The 17,135-nt window shown below is 43.5% G+C and overlaps 1 protein-coding gene across 2 annotated transcripts; it reads left to right on the plus strand.

Annotated features, from left to right (window-relative positions):
* The first annotated feature begins 69 nt into the window (after positions 1 to 69).
* LOC109857210 (E3 ubiquitin-protein ligase HERC2) lies at positions 70 to 17,102 on the plus strand. 2 transcript variants are annotated; one of them, XM_020433328.1, is made up of 14 exons: positions 70 to 330; positions 417 to 1,222; positions 1,371 to 1,571; positions 1,726 to 1,936; positions 2,180 to 2,437; positions 2,557 to 9,053; positions 9,210 to 13,685; positions 13,757 to 14,080; positions 14,245 to 14,554; positions 14,643 to 15,364; positions 15,458 to 15,896; positions 15,978 to 16,201; positions 16,375 to 16,529; positions 16,637 to 17,102. In XM_020433328.1, the coding sequence occupies exons 2-14, from the start codon at positions 1,030 to 1,032 to the stop codon at positions 16,868 to 16,870; spliced, it is 14,244 nt and encodes a 4,747-aa protein (XP_020288917.1). In that variant the 5' UTR covers positions 70 to 330; positions 417 to 1,029; the 3' UTR covers positions 16,871 to 17,102. The 2 variants fall into 2 exon arrangements, with proteins under 2 accessions (XP_020288917.1, XP_020288916.1); XM_020433327.1 differs by having other exon boundaries at positions 2,557 to 13,685.
* Positions 17,103 to 17,135: the final 33 nt, after the last annotated feature.

Here is a 17,135-nt window from a genome sequence, read left to right on the forward strand (position 1 = left end):
CTGCATTAAAGATTACCATGTGGCGCGATTACACACAAGACGAATTCTTTCTCGCGACACAAAGACAGCGCGATCTAAACTTACAAACTTACGTTTGTTTAATGAAAATTTGATAACACGCGCGTTATGATATATTGTAGAATATAATTAAAGCTAATATCGAAGATAGTATAACGCATGCGTTAATAAAGTAACAGAATAAGCTTGTTGGTTAGCAATCGATACGCGCGTGCTGTATACACTGTGGCCAAAAATGGCAATTCCATATATCCACATGAAAACGCTTACATTTTAAATTCAATGAAAGCTCGACGGAATTATTCTCGAAAGGTAAAATTCTTTATACTGTGCATGTGAAGTCAACGTACTCTGCTAAATGGCAAAGTTAATTACATATTGTTGATACCTCTTAACAGGTTACCGCATACATGAAATGTCAACACACACGAAGAAGAACGAAAAGTAAACGATGTGTGTCCAACATTCGATTGCTGCGCTGTCATGCGAATACAAGTGATATTTGTGTGGTGGTAATCGACACAGCTGATTGCCGAGGATTAAGAAGCTTCGGCAGGTGTTTGTGTGAAATGTGTGTTGTACATAGGGCAGAACGATGTTACACAAACACGTTACAATAACTTTGGTCGACACACCGATGGAATGGATGGTTTACAAACAGTGACAGCAAAGACTTCGAGAAAAAAACCATGCACAACGTGTTTATTATCTTTTCTTGCCGGATCAAGTTATCTTAATTTGAAATGTATATTTGGCAATTTTGAGAATTTATTCTAGAGAGAAAGAAAAAGAAGAAATACAAACGGGGACAAGAAATTGTCGTGCAATCGTATAAGAGCAAGAGAAAGCAGACAGTTTTGTTTCATAGAAATGTAAAACTTTTACTGTATAAAAAGAAGAAAGGTGTATGAAATAATTGTAATTGACCGTTGTCAAGATAATTTAAGTTTTTCTCGACACATTAACCCAAATCGGTATATATTTACATATTATTTAACAATACAAACAAAAATGAGTAGTCAATTAAATATAACAGTTAGGCCAGAAGTAAGACTGGATAGTAAGTGGTTGAAGACTGATCTGCAACGATTTTTATATCGCGATGGATTGTGTGAATTGTGGAATGAAATGGTGCGTGATGGCGAAATTGTTGGGTCTTTCAGTGACGGTTTGGTCAATTCAGCAGGAATTGTAGCAAAAAAAGGTAAGAATATATGTATCATTATTTACACATTTCTATATCAAAGATAAACAGAAAATTGCTTAATCATTCATTTAAATAAAATTAAAGTGTATGTATAATAAATTTTTTAAATATTTTTTACATAAATTTCTTATGTATTTATTTTTAGGTGAAAATGGCCATTATTATTGTGGCATGAGAGTATTGTCTTGTCTCTGTTGTGATGGGATTTGTGGTCCACAACATGGTTGTAACTGTACTCCTTGCCAGAAACTGGATGAGGAAGAAACAGCAAGAACAACAGCAATGGTTGAGAAGGGTCTATCTGCTAGACGGATAATGGACTCATGGCTTTGGGGACCACAACCATGTAATTTTATTTTAAATAAATAATTTATGTATAAGAGCTTAGAGAACATCATTATAATGATTCTGCTAGTATAATTTATTTCATGTAATTTTATATCATATAATTTTAGATTTGTTCTGTAAAATATATCGTTTTATTTATATGTATCTTTTAGCATTAACGGATTTGAGAGAATGCATCACTTTATGGATAAAAGAGCAACGCAAACTATGTTGTGAAGTCGCAAACAACACACTATCTGCGACGCGTTTAAGACAACGTTTAATAGTCGCTCGAAGATATTTTACCGCTTTGTCTCGTCACAAACCACAGGAGATGAAGGATGCCACGAGTCTACCAAAACCTATTGGGAAATTACAAAAAACGTTGAGTATATTATAATTTTGTATAATATTTACATAAAATATGTAATATGTTATTTTTTCGAAATCCTATTGTACACAGCACAGGTCAAATTTCCTAAGTGTTTTCTCGTGCACATTACACGCAGAGTATCGATATACAATTGTATCTTGATCCTCTTCAGAGTACGTTATTTTCTGTGTTTTGTTGCAACTAAATCTTATATTGTTTTTATATGGCTGAAGTTTTGTCATTATTTATTACAGACCGAGACCTAACGAAAAGGCAACTTTAGGACTTGCGCGTGTCGGTGCACGCGCGGCTCTTAACTTCTCGTTCGCGTATCTAAGACGAGCCTGGAGATCCGGAGAGGATGTTGAATTTTGCAGTGAATTATTGACTGAATCATTGGAGGCGCTACAATCGTTACCCGAGGCAACTCTATTCGACGAAAGTAACGTTTCTCAAGTCTGGTTGGAAGTTGTCGAAAGATCGGCTAAATTTTTGAGACAAGTTGTCACAGGGTACGTGTTTAGCAACTGAGAACTTATTAATTTTTCGGCATGTAATATACATGTGTATGTTATGATATATGCGAAAATAATATAATATAAAAATATAAATAGATTATATTTATCTTTAGAGAAGTAACTACCGGACGATCCTGGCGGCCAGTACCATTATCAGATCAGCACACAGCTTTATGTTTGTTACTAGAGTTGGTCGCGCAAAGAGCCACTCTCTCTAGTTTATTGGACTCTGTAGTTTTATTGCTTCATCTCAGCGGCAAGCATAAAAATCAAGACAATCGTGTCACGCCACCTGGAAGTACGGCGCCACTCGTGCCGTTATTGCGGCGATTAAACATGATACCAGCGACAAAATCTCGCAGACATCTCGACGGAAACGTTACACCGGGACCTTGTGAAGTACTACTTAAATATTTACGTCTGCCGGATGACGACGCCGCGTCTGTTGATTTAAGGAAAGCCGCAGTTATTATAATGTGCAATTTGAGCAGATTGGCCGCTCCTCTTTTACCACCGCCCAGCGCCGAGTTCGGATTCCCGAGAAATGGAAGCGGCAGACAAACGTTTCAGGAAGTGTTGGCTTGGGGTGGTGTAAAGTTTGGAAATGGATCTACTCCGTTTTACTGTGACGCGATCGCAGAATTGGGTATCAAACAATTATGTTGCACCGAACGAGCGCTGATAATATTGTCGTTAAACGGTAACGTTTACAATATGTATCACGGGTCCGAGACTCAATATCCACAAAGAGTTCACGGTTTTTCCGATAAACCGGTTACGATGATCGCGTCTCATTTGGATGGTAAGCACTATTTGGCATTAACGCAGGATGGATGTGTATATTCCTGGGGTAACGGAGACGGCGGTAGACTCGGACACGGCGACACCGTCTCGTACGACGAACCGAAATTAATCGAGGCGTTTCTTGAGAAAAACATTGTATTTGTAGCATGCGGCAGTACGTACTCGGCCGCATTGAGCGGCAACGGTGAACTTTACACCTGGGGAAGAGGAAATTACGGCAGATTGGGCCACGGCAATTTCGACGATGTTTTAATACCAACTTTAGTGACAACTCTTAAAGGTCATACGATTGTACACGTGGCTTGCGGTAGCGGCGATTCTCAGACCTTGTGCGTAACCGCGTCTGGTATAGTCTTCTCCTGGGGAGACGGCGATTACGGAAAACTAGGCAGAGGCGGTACGGACGGTTCGAAAACACCAAAGATTGTCGACAAGCTGCTGGACATCAACGTGGTGAAAGTGTTCTGCGGCGGACAGTTCTCTGCAGCATTGACAGCGCACGGAGAAGTGTACACGTGGGGAAAAGGTGACACGTATCGTCTAGGTCACGGCAACGAAGAACATGTCAGGTATCCCAAAGTCATCGAATCGTTGAGAGACAAAAAGATCAAAGATCTGTCCATAGGAGCCACGCATATATTAGCTTTAACGGAAGATCAATTCGTTTATGGGTGGGGTAGAAATGATTACGGTCAAATCGATCCTACGTTGGGCCTCGTTATTTCCGAGCCTACATTATGTCCGACGTTATCCTCCAAGACAGTCATGGGTTTAGCGTCGGGACCAACTCAGAGCTTTGCTTGGTGCATGTCAGCGTGGTCAGGCGGAGCCAGTAGAGTCGCTTTTGTTGTTGACATATGCGAAGAGACTTTCCAACTGCTCGACACATTGTTGGCAAAGTCTTGCGAGGGTCTACCGGGTATACGGCCGCCTACGCAAGATCGCGAATGTCTGGCAGTAGCCACACTTAATATACTCCGATTACAATTGCACACGATGTTGACGCATAATATCGACGCTAAATCTGTCGGAATCGCCTCTAACAGTTCATTATTAAATTCCTTAAAGCAACGCTGCGTCAATCTCGCGAGCGCGACTGGAATCTTAGCGACTATACAAGAAGCAGCGCAAGCGGTTCTACAAACGGGCTGGAGCATTCTGCTGCCAACAGCTAACGAGCGTGCGAAAACATTGTCTAGTTTTCTGCCAAATACCTCGAACAACATGGAACAGTCGGGCTCAGCGAACATATACATAAACAGTGGACAGCGATTTATGGCTGATTTATTGGTGTCCAGTCTAATGGTGGATGGCGGATTGGAATTAGCATTGAAGGCTGCGATTAAAGCGGAAATAGCGGACATGCCTGACGAAAAGGATTTTCTTGATGTGAGCACGTCGAACGTCGTCAAAACAAAGACCGAAATGAGACAAGGCATGAAGGACGGTTTCAATACAGGAAAGAATATCACGACCATCTCGTTACTTCAGCTTATACAGCAGTTGATTAGAAACGGCACGTGTATCACGCAATCCAGATTGCAGCAGGGTTCATCTCAGCAAACGGATCGAAACGAACATCTGCGAAGATTCGATAATTCGCCTAGTCTGAATCTGTTGCTGCGTTTTCAACGATTGTTAATCGCGCAAGTGTACGAGTGTATTACGCGAAAGTCTCGAACGGAAGATCTGCACGATCAGGAAATGATGGGCGCGGAGTCGTTGCTAAAGAAGTACATCGCACAAATCTGCGATCACGCTACCGAGATACTACCGTTGGCGGCTGAAATAGGTGGCCGTTCCGTTAAAGATTTCATCTCTATCGCCAGTGTCTTAAAGAGCGACATAATCAATGTGTTGCTGTCCGAATTGGTTACCTGCCTGATATTGTTGCAAGTAGACTGTCCGATGCTGCTGATCGATATGAACTGGATGGAAGTAATCGCGCCGATTTTAGATGCATTGGATCACTTCGTGAAGTTAGCGCCGACGATGGAGAAAAATGAAGCGGACGATTTATCCTGGCCTGGTATCATTGCACCGCAACATGGGAATAAAATATCCATTCAAGAAGAACCATCGCTTATACGATGGGCGGATCTCGAGAATCACAATCGTGACGGTGGTCTCTGGGTGGTGGTAAATAATAACGTTTACGACGTTCAGGATATCAGAAACGAAGGTTCCTGGTCCCCCTATGAAGTTCTTCAGAGATACGTCATCGGACGGGACGAAACATCAGCGGTAACATTGTGTAGTCCACCATACGGTCAGTTGTCACCGCCGCGAGGTATGATGGATTCCTGCTTCGTCGGTCATTATTGTCAAGCCGAGCCCGACGAGAACGCACGAGTGACAATCGAAGTCACCGACGTCTGCTCGTCCCTTCTGGACACGGAGAGAGCTTTAGGATTTCTGTTGGGTTTGCACGCTTATAGAATGCGACAGAGTTTGATGCTTCAATCGGCGGAAGTGGAAGCCGGCGTGTGGCTCACGGCAAATTTCTTGAGGGGCGGCTTGCAGGTCTTGCAACCGCCAAATCCGTATGAGGAGGAGAAGGACGAAGCGAGGAGCAATACGTCAACTGCCGCCAATTCGCCTACGGAACCGCCGTTTCCGATATACACGAAAAACGAGCAACAAAAAGAGAACGACGATAGAACGATCGCTTTTATTCACGCGTTAGCGGAAGCGCATAAAACCGACGACAATCACGTTCGAGCATTTTTAACCATAGTTGACAGATATTCTAAAATTAACAATTTATTTTCTCACGCTGATTTTTGCGGCGATCATCCCGTCGAGGAGATAAGTCGCGTTCTGATGGCCGTGATCATGAAACACCTGGGCTTGGGGCAACAAGCGCTCGCATTAACAGAACAAGAACTAAGAACCGCGAATAGCGCGAAACTGACAAATCAATTAGCCGACATGACGCGAGCGATTTATCAAACCAAGTGGAACTTGGTGCGAATAAGACAACAGCAAAACAGAAGTTACAAGGAGGTCTGCGCACCCGCACAAGAGAGATGTAGATTTCTTCTGTACGAAGTCAGATCCGCGACGAGTTACGAAGTTAAAGGATTTGAGGATTTGAAGCTGCTGCACACCGTTCCCAGATTTAAGAGAGCTGTTCGTACTGTCATAGCGGATATTCACAAAAACAAAGATTCATCTTGCGGGGGCGGTAAACCGGAGGATATCTTGAACGCGTCTATACAAAATGCTAAAACGAAAAACAAACCGGACAGCGATGCAACATCTTCGTCTAAAGAAAGCTTGACCGTCGCAGCTTCCCCGTCTACAAAACTCGAGGATATATCGGACATAAAGAACAAAATTATGCAAATGACAAAAAAACTTCGCTGTGGCCCAATACAGTGGGCCAATGCTGACTACAACGGTTTAATGACGAATATCATTGAGTTTGTCATTGGCGGGGACGGCATTGGCGGAGACGTCGAGACGTTGCGTCGCGCGATGTACTGTCAAATGCAACGCGCACGAGTGCGGGAACAAGGTATCCTAATGATGCGCGAATTGTTGAAAAAAAATTATTTGATACCGTCAGTGAAATATTCTCTGCTGAATGGCTGGCTTGGTCTGACTTATGAGAATAAATCTCTCAGCGACGGAATCACGCATTGCCTGAACAATATGCAGCTCACGACTCCTTATCAAAAATCTAAAGTTATTCTGGCTGAAGCTGAAGTAACTTCGTGGGCAGTACAAGCTTTACGTACGTATGTCATACAGGCGGAGCTGCCGAGCAAGCAGAAAGTCAGCGGAAAGAGCAGCTTGAATCAAGGCACGTATACTTGGCTGCGAAAATTACCGAGAGCAAGATTTCTCCTGACTATTCTCGGCATGCTGACCAATTATCAATCTGCCAGCGAGATCGGGTTGTTGATTAATTCAGGTCTGTTGTCGAGCATCTTGACTTTATTGAGACAAATCGGCCCATCGTCAGCAAGTTTCTGCGAGGGTGGCGAAAACCAGGGACAAAGCGCAGACGGCGAAGTGCCGAAAGTTAAAACTGAAATCACTGCGATTTATGAAGACTTCTTTCAAAAGAGCAAACCGCCGACTGTGCAACTCAGCGGTATGGAACTAGCGGCGTTAATGAAAATCGGCACTCGGGTTGTACGAGGAGCGGATTGGAAATGGGGCGATCAGGATGGTCCACCGCCTGGCGTGGGTAAAGTAGTCGGCGAACTCGGCGACGACGGATGGGTAAGAGTCCAGTGGGATAACGGCGCGACGAATTCTTATCGCATGGGAAAGGAAGGCAAATATGATTTGAAATTAGCTGATCCACCGACGCCTCCTGATGACGAAACCGACGAAACCGATAGTAACGCGTCGCTTGACGCGAATAAAATGGAAAGTACTGGCAGAGAAGAATTACATCCAACTACTTGCCTCAAATCGGCATCGACTACCTTGCTACGAATAATCTTGCTCTCTTGTGGTGTAGAAGCGGATAAAGTACCCTCAACGTCTTTGAAAATCCTTACTTCCACTCTGCACGGTATAACGTCAACCGCAAACATATACGGTGAAGTAACTACATCTGTTCAATTGGCGAAACAGCATCATGAAACTTGGGCTACCTTCAGTCTTCTACGGGCAATTGCAAAGTGTGGAAGTTTGTGCAAATCCTTGAGTTCACTATCTTGGCTCGATCTACTTCTTAATATTATTATTAATGTCAGTAGACCGTCCCTCGAGAAACAAATTATGATTACGAAACTACTGGCAGCTGTTCTACCTTCATGGGGGATGGAAGCAGCAATGAACGACATGATACAATTCTTGGAAAAAATCTTTCAGATATTAGGTGAAGTAGCTCTTTCATGCGATGTGGTTTCCAGTTCCGAACTTCAACCGAATTTCATTCCGAAAAAATATTTGTGGTCCTTGACCGCGTCTTATAGTTCTACCGTGGCTGAGGAACTAATATGGTTAATTAGATTCTTGCACTCTCTTCCTGGATGGAACGAAGCCATAAACAGATTCCTCTCTGCAAAATTAGCACTGACGGTGGATCTCTTCAATGACGGCCCTCTATATCATATACAAATAAACGAAAACAACGGCGCACATAATATACGTATACAACGTACCGTTATGGCGACTCTGATTGTCATTGGCGGTCTGGATAATAGAATAAGAATCGGTGGTTTAGTGAATTTTGATGGCGAAGTCAGCACGGTGTGTAAATTCTTAAAACAGTCGAAGATTGTGATACAACTGTGGAACGGCAACGGGACGCGTAAAGTAGTTCCATTTCACACGGTGAAGCGGATTAGTGAGAAATTTCAATTAGACAGAATGCCTTTAACAGATTCACTTATATCAATCTGGGCTAACTTGCTCTTAGGCGTAACTGGTACTTTGGACAAACGACCTGGTGGCATGCCTGTTATTGCTGGTGCCGTCAATGCTTCGATATTGCGAAATCAACAACAACAACTTGCAGCTTTAAACGCTGGAAAGGCCTTGCTTGCCTATCAGTCCAAATTACGGAACGTTTTGAAGTATTCATTGACCAATGGCGGCAATGATGATGATAAACATACACTGTTACAGGAATTACTGTTACGGGCCACGAAGCCACAACCATTGAAACCGATATTTAAACGTAGAGAGTTGGAAGAAGCTGCTTTGGCTGTCTCTCAGTATCTGGTTTCCGAATTGAAACGTGTACCTGTTCCTATCCAACGAACTGGGGTGACTTCGGATCCCGCTACTCCAACATCTGACATCTCGTTAATCTCTCTAACATCAAGTCAGAAGAGACATTGTAAGAGCACAAGAAGAAGTTCCGCTGTAGTGCCTGTAAATCCTTTGATAGCTCAGTTAGTCGAAATGGGTTTCAACAGGAAGAGCGTTGAATCTGCGATCTTAAATATGAGTGTTACTGATTCAGCCACTTTATTAAGCGTAGAAAACGTTGTAGGTTGGTTGCTGGAAAATCCGGACGCTGCTCTCAGTGACACAGAAACAATATCTAGCTTGGAAGAATTAACTGACGGTAGTGACGATTCTATCAGCGAGGATTTGGACGACTCTCCATCAGGACAAGAAGGCACTTCTGCTGTGGGTGCTGCACCGCCGACCTATATGAAGCGCTCGGACTTTTTGTCGGTAGACGAATATGCGATTTACGTACGTGAGAACGTGGCGCCAGGTATGTTAGTACGATGTTGTAAGAGTTACGAAGAGGTGGAATACGGCGATGTGGGTCAAGTAGTGAAGATAGACGCAGAAAACTTGCATGATCTGAACGCGCAAGTTGCGTGGCAACGCAAAGGTAGCACGTACTGGGTGCGTTTTATTCACATAGAACTGCTTGGCTATCCGCCATCTTTGCCAGGTCCGCCACCTGCGTTGAAAGTCGGTGATAAAGTTCGAGTTAAAGCATCGGTCACAGAACCAAAGTACAATTGGGGATCTATTAATCACCATTGCGTCGGAGTAATCACTGCAATAACTAATAACGGCAAAAATGTAACCGTAGACTTTCCACAACAGCACGGTTGGACCGGTTGCATCTCGGAGATGGAAAAGGTGCCATCTTGTCATCATTCCGTGATTTGCAACTCTTGTTGCTTGTCACCGATCTCTGGACCTAGATTCAAGTGCAAATATTGCGAGAATTACAACTTATGTGAAAATTGTTTCTACACCAAGCGATCACATCGACATGGTTTTAATAGAATTGCAGAACCCGGTTCGGCGGCCGTTTATGCTGGAAAGCCAGGCAGATACCACAGGCAAGATGTATCAGAATCATATCTGATTGATGACTGGTCCAAATGCATCGCGAGTTTAAGCGTATCTTCGCGAGAAGACTGGGCGTCCCGCTTAATAGACGGATCTGGAAAGTGTTGGCAGAGTTGCGGATCGAAGGGTAAACATTGGATCCGCTTGGAAATGCTACCTGGTATGCTAGTACATTCCTTAAAAATGATCGTCAATCCACAGGACAGCTTTATGCCTTCTGTAGTAGCAGTCAATGTAGGAGACTCTTTCAGCAACTTAGTGGAATACAAAACAATAACTATACGTTACTCAGAAACTAGCGTTACATTGCTTCAGGATATGAAACAGTATTATCCGTGTATTGAGATAGCGATAAAACAATGTCGAAATGGCGGTATAGATTGCAAAATACACGGTTTACGTATAGTCTGTCGTCAGAGCAAATTTGAGAATCAGCTCATTTCAGTCTCTTTTCTTGCGTCCGATTGGGAAGTTCTTCAAGAACAAATGACAGTACAACGCAACACTGATACACCTCCTCAGCAATCGGCTGTCTATGTTTGGGGTCTAAACGATAAAGATCAATTAGGAGGTTTGAAAGGATCGAAAATCAAACTACCGGTGTATAGCGAAATTCTTTCAAAATTAAAACCCATCCACATAGCCGGAGGAAGCAAGACTCTCTTCATTGTCAGCCAAGAAGGCAAACTGTACGCTTGTGGAGAAGGAACTAATGGAAGATTAGGCCTAGGAGACGATAATAACGTATGCGAGCCAAAACCTATACCTTTTCTAAGTCAGTTCGTAATTAAGAAAGTAGCAGTGCATTCAGGTGGAAAACATGCTCTGGCGCTTACTCAGGATGGTAAGGTATTTTCGTGGGGCGAGGGCGAAGACGGAAAATTAGGACACGGTAATTGCGTGTCGCTGGACAAACCAAAACTCATCGAGACGTTGAAGTCAAAGAGAATTCGAGATATTGCTTGCGGATCCGGACACTCAGCGGCAATCGCGAGCAACGGAGAACTATACACTTGGGGCTTAGGCGAATACGGCAGATTGGGCCATGGAGACACTGTCACACAAACAAAACCAAGACTAGTGCAGGCTTTGGTTGGACAGAGAGTGATTCAAGTAGCTTGCGGTAGCAGGGACGCGCAAACTATGGCATTGACTACTGACGGCCTTGTATATTCCTGGGGCGACGGAGATTTTGGCAAACTCGGTCGCGGTGGAAGTGATGGCTGTTATACACCTTTGTTAGTAGATCGACTGAACGGCTTGGGCGTCGTGCAAGTGGAATGTGGTGCACAGTTTTCTCTCGCTCTAACGAAATATGGCGAAGTATGGACGTGGGGAAAGGGCGATTACTTCCGTTTGGGTCACGGTAATGATCATCATGTTAGAAAACCAACCTTGGTCGAAGGTCTCCGCGGTAAAAAAATCGTTCATGTTGCTGTTGGCGCGTTACATTGCCTCGCAGTGACGGACACAGGACAAGTATACGCTTGGGGTGACAACGATCACGGGCAACAGGGTAACGGCACGACGAGCGTTAACAGGAAACCGTCATTAGTACACGAGCTAGAAGATGCGAGAGTGAACAGAGTATCTTGTGGTTCGAGTCACAGCATTGCTTGGGTCTTGGTCGATCAACCAAGTAGCGGAAATCAAGAACCGGTTACGTTCCCAGCAGTGAGAGATCCTCTAGGTCAAATGTGTCTAGGCGTAAATAATACACCGGATCAAAATGGTATTGTCGCTACAACGAGCAATGCCGGTGCCACAATGCCGTCGCTCGCGACAATAATACTTACGCTAGAGAGCAACGTCGCCAAACAACAAGCTTTACAACATGTGATAAATGCTCTTCTCATTATGCAAGCAAGAGCAGCTATAGTAACGGCTTTGCAGAGTCATTCGACATTGAACGGTACGTCAGCAAAGCACGCGCCAATGATAGCGCCACCGACGGACTTGATCATCCCACCAGTTGAGGCAGCCATGACTTCGAGTACCGAACACGCGGTTTATCAAAATGTCGGTGACATTGCGCAAGGTGGAGGCGAAGCTCCGGCGAACGTCGCCGAGGCTGTCAACGTCGTAACAACTAGTCCTAAGATGACACCCGAGTCGGAAGAATATCCATTAGCCATGCTAGCTATGTCTATGTCCAGTTCCGCCAGTTTATCTTCGCGCGCTTCGAGGATGTCAACGAGCGCAATGAGCGTTATAGCGGCTACCTTAACATCCAACGCACAGGTAGTAGGCGAAGACGGCGCTACAGCTTCTGGTCTGGATGAGTTTACGTCAACATTAACCGAGGACGACGCGAGAGTTCTAGTAGATCTGCTAAAATTAGCGGTAGCTAACAGAGTTTGCGCGACGGCTAAAGAAACTATATCGTCCGTACTGATTGCTCTAGGTAAAGTCAACAGCGCTATTGGCAGTATGCTATTGGAACTATGCGTAACAGAATTAGAAGATACCGCAGCGAACAGCAACTGTGTCAACAATACACCTCAACCTGTGGTGCAGGAGACGCCGCATCCTTATCTGGATGACACTACGTTGACAGGTCATGTAAAGATTCCCGGCGCGGAAGCGCTACGAGTAGAATTTGATCGACAATGTTCCACGGAGAAACGACACGATCCACTCACAATAATGGACGGAAGCGGTAGATTGGTAGCTGTCAGATCCGGGAAAGAATGGACCGATTGGGGCCCGGAAATCACGATTCAAGGAGATGAGTTAAGATGGCGGTTCTGTTCAGACGGATCCGTCACCGGTTGGGGCTGGAAATTCACCGTTTATCCGATCCCGGCAAAAACAGGACCATTCGAACTCGAGTCCGACAGAGCAGTGTTATCGCAGCCGAACATAGCTCTGGCCGAACATCTGCTTATGGACAACAGTTTAATAAATTCCGATAAGAATGTTGCCTCCCGTCTGGCTACCGCTCTCGGTCAATGCAGCCAACTGAGCACTCTGTCCGCGCTACAACGAATGTGGGCATTGAAAAAATTACAGGTGGTTTACACGAACGGACCGGGTATAAAACCCGAGGTCGCACTTTCATCTTTACTCAGTTCCTTACCTCAGGCGCTTTTAAGACAATACGCGTACGAAGACCCTCTGGTTAGAGGTGGTAAACAACTGATGCACAGCGACTTTTTCAAGGTTCTCGTAGCTCTTGCATGCGACCTTGAATTAGACGGGATGCAATTCTGCTCTGAGGTACACAAGTGGTCATGGTTCCGAAGATATTGCCTTGCCGCGCGCGTGGCCAAGTCACTTGTTGACCGAATCTCATTGCCGAGAGCGTTTTGTCACGAAGTCACGAAACAACTAAATGAAATGGCAATGGACGGGGATGCCGAATGTACGAAGGATCACGAAAATCACAATATATTCAAGCAAGGACACGACGAACAATTACTACAATGGCTAAATCGTAGACCGGAGGACTGGACGTTATCATGGGACGGATCTGGCGCAATTTATGGATGGGGTCATAATCATAGAGGTCAATTAGGAGGCTTAGAAGGTCCAAAAGTTAAGCTACCCGCACCATGTGAAAGTTTGTCCGCTCTTAGACCTATTCAGTTGGCTGGTGGTGAGCAAACTTTGTTTGCCGTAACTGCTGATGGAAAAGTTTATGCGACGGGTGAGTAAAATGTTAATTATTATTTAGATACTGTGCTTATATACATATTCAATCTTAATTATGTGTTACAGGTTACGGAGCTGCGGGGCGTCTTGGGATCGGAGGAACGGATTCTGTTATGATCCCGACACTGTTGGAGTCTATACAACACGTGTTTATAAAAAAAGTGGCTGTCAGCTCGGGAGGAAAACATTGTCTTGCTTTGAGCTCGGAAGGTCATGTGTATTCCTGGGGCGAAGGCGACGACGGCAAACTGGGACATAACAACAAGGTGTCATATGACCGGCCGAAATTGATTGAGGATTTACTAGGTGTGGAAATTGTAGATATCGCTTGCGGTGGTCATCATAGCGCTGCTATTACAAGTGCCGGCTGGCTCTATACCTGGGGAAAAGGTATTATTATTACAGAATCATAAAGCGTCGAAACAGATTTATTATATTTCTCTTTTGACCATTATGCATATCAAATATATCAATTTTATGCAAAATTATTAATAATAGATACAATATGTGCAATTGCACGTTGCAAAAAAAAAGTAAAATAAAATCGATTATAGGACGATACGGACGTCTCGGACACGGTGACAGTGACGATCAGTTACGTCCAAAAGTAGTGGAAGCTTTACAAGATTACAAGGTGATCGACGTAGCATGCGGAAGCGGAGATGCGCAAACACTCTGTGTCACCGATGACGATAACGTGTGGAGTTGGGGTGATGGAGATTACGGAAAGTTAGGTAGAGGCGGCAGCGACGGATGTAAGATTCCATTGAAAATAGATTCGTTGGCCGGACTTGGTGTAATCAAGGTCGAATGCGGTAGCCAATTTTCAGTCGCTCTGACAAGATCCGGAGCCGTCTATACCTGGTAATAGCATACACATTTTTCTTACCTATTCTCAATACATTATCTTTCTTAATATGTCGTTCTGTTTTTGTTTTTTATTTGCATATAGGGGCAAAGGTGATTATCATCGCTTAGGCCACGGTACAGACGATCATATGCGTAGGCCACGCAAGATAGCCGCATTGCAAGGAAAAAAGATCATTTCAATAGCAACAGGTTCGTTACACTGCGTCGCATGTTCCGATAAAGGAGAAGTATTTACCTGGGGCGATAACGACGAGGGACAACTCGGCGACGGCACCACGAGCGCGCTTCACAGACCGAGATTAGTGCACGCGTTGCAAGGCAAAAAGATTACGAGAGTCGCTTGCGGTAGTGCGCACACGTTAGCTTGGAGCACCGCAAAAGCTACGCAAAGCAGAATGCCGGCATCAACACCAATGGAATACGATTTGCTCAAAGATCTATCGTATTCAGTGCTACGCAACAGACTCGTAGTGCTGCATCATTTCGCAGAACTTCTCTGCCCAGCCTTAGCTATGTTCCCGATCACTGGACACATTGGACTGAGCAAACTAGCTCCTATGCTGGTGTACAGTATAAAGGAAGCGACATTCCGCAAAGTAATTCAAGCCACAATGGTCAGAGATCGTCAGCATGGACCTGTGATCGAATTGAACAGAATACAAGTGAAAAGAGCCAGAGCAAAGGGCGGATTAGCTGGACCGGATGGTATCAAATCTGTTTTCGGCCAAATGATATCGAAGATGTCTCTTCTGACACAAGATGTTCTGTTTCTTCCTCATAGAGTATGGAAAGTAAAATTTGTCGGTACGTATTCTATAATCGCTTTATGAGAATTTGCTAGGTCACGCGCAACATAGGATGTGAAAAATTTATTGTTGCGTATTTGACATATTTTAGGAGAAAGCGTCGACGATTGCGGCGGTGGTTACAGTGAGAGTATAGCGGAGATGTGTGATGAATTGCAAAATGGCTCTTTGCCGCTTTTTATACCCACACCAAACGGACGAGAAGACAATGGCACAAACCGAGACTGTTTTTTGCTGAACCCTATAGCCGATTCCCAGTTGCATATGAATATGTTCCAATTCTTGGGAATTTTGATGGGCATTGCTATACGAACAGGTAGTCCACTCAGCTTAAATTTAGCTGAGCCAGTTTGGAAACAACTGGCCGGTATGTCTCTAACGCCAGCGGATCTAACAGAAGTCGACAGAGATTACGTTCCCGGTTTATTGTGCATCAGAGATATGGATCCCGATGAGAAAGTCTTTCAAACTTTAGAAATGCCATTTTCTACGCCATCCGCCGCGGGACATGATGTGGCATTATCTAATAGGTCAGGAAATTTTTCAAGCATTTTACAACAAATTATATTATTTAATATTGTCACACATAATTGAACTATTTAAATTTCCAGGTATCTTAAGATAACACCTGAGAATAGGCATGAATACGTAAGACTGGCGTTAGATTATAGACTACACGAATTTGATGCTCAAGTAGCAGCTGTACGAGAAGGTTTATCGAAAGTTGTTCCTGTGCCTCTACTGGCATTATTTAGTGGTGCTGAACTTGAAACGATGGTTTGCGGCAGTCCAGATATACCGCTGAATTTACTAAAGTCTGTTGCAACGTATAAAGGTACAAATTATCAACTGATCTATGTGTGTGTATCTCTTTAGTGTAAAAATAATAATAAATATGAAATATACAAGTGTTATTCACAAGTGATTTTAACGCTTACTAAAAGTATTAAATATAAAGTACTCAAAAAAAAACATACGATTTTTAATGAGCCAAATGCAACTTTACAGGTATCGAAGCAACTGCACCACTTGTCCAGTGGTTCTGGGAAGTTATGGATGAATTCTCCAATCAAGAACGATCGCTTTTCCTTCGTTTTGTTTGGGGCAGAACACGATTACCGCGCACAATTGCAGATTTTAGAGGCAGAGACTTTGTTTTACAAGTACGAGATTTGTAGTTTTTTTTTTCATTTCCGTTTCACAGATAACAATAACACATATATGCGTTCGCATGTATCGCTCCTATTGAGATATTTATTTCTTTTTTTAGGTAATGGACAAGTACAATCCACCGGACCAGTTTCTTCCTGAAAGTTACACTTGTTTTTTCCTTTTAAAAATGCCGAGATATTCGTGTAAAACAGTTTTACGGCAAAAGTTGAAATATGCGATTCATTTTTGCAAAAGCATCGACACCGATGAATACGCTCGAGTACAACCCGCAACTAATTCAGACACCGAAGATACAGATAGTTTAGCGAGTGAAGAGCACACTTCGCTTTAATTCATTCGCTGAGTGAAATGACTATTTATCTTTAAAGGCATTTTTGTTGATTTCTTTATGAATATGTGTTCACAAATTCCTTCCTTCCCCCCCCCAAAAAAAAAGACATCATATTTTTCTTACACGATATTTATCACACCGCAAAATTATACGTAAATGTACCGCTTTTGTAGCACGACCAGTTTATTGTATAGTAGATTCATATAATACCAAAAAAATAAAATAAAACTGTTAAGATACAGATAAGCTTCAAAGTTTAATTTTT

Source organism: Pseudomyrmex gracilis, unplaced genomic scaffold (assembly GCF_002006095.1).
Source record: "Pseudomyrmex gracilis isolate BER0280 unplaced genomic scaffold, ASM200609v1 scaffold_150, whole genome shotgun sequence".
NCBI classification, from domain to species: Eukaryota; Metazoa; Arthropoda; class Insecta; order Hymenoptera; family Formicidae; genus Pseudomyrmex; species Pseudomyrmex gracilis.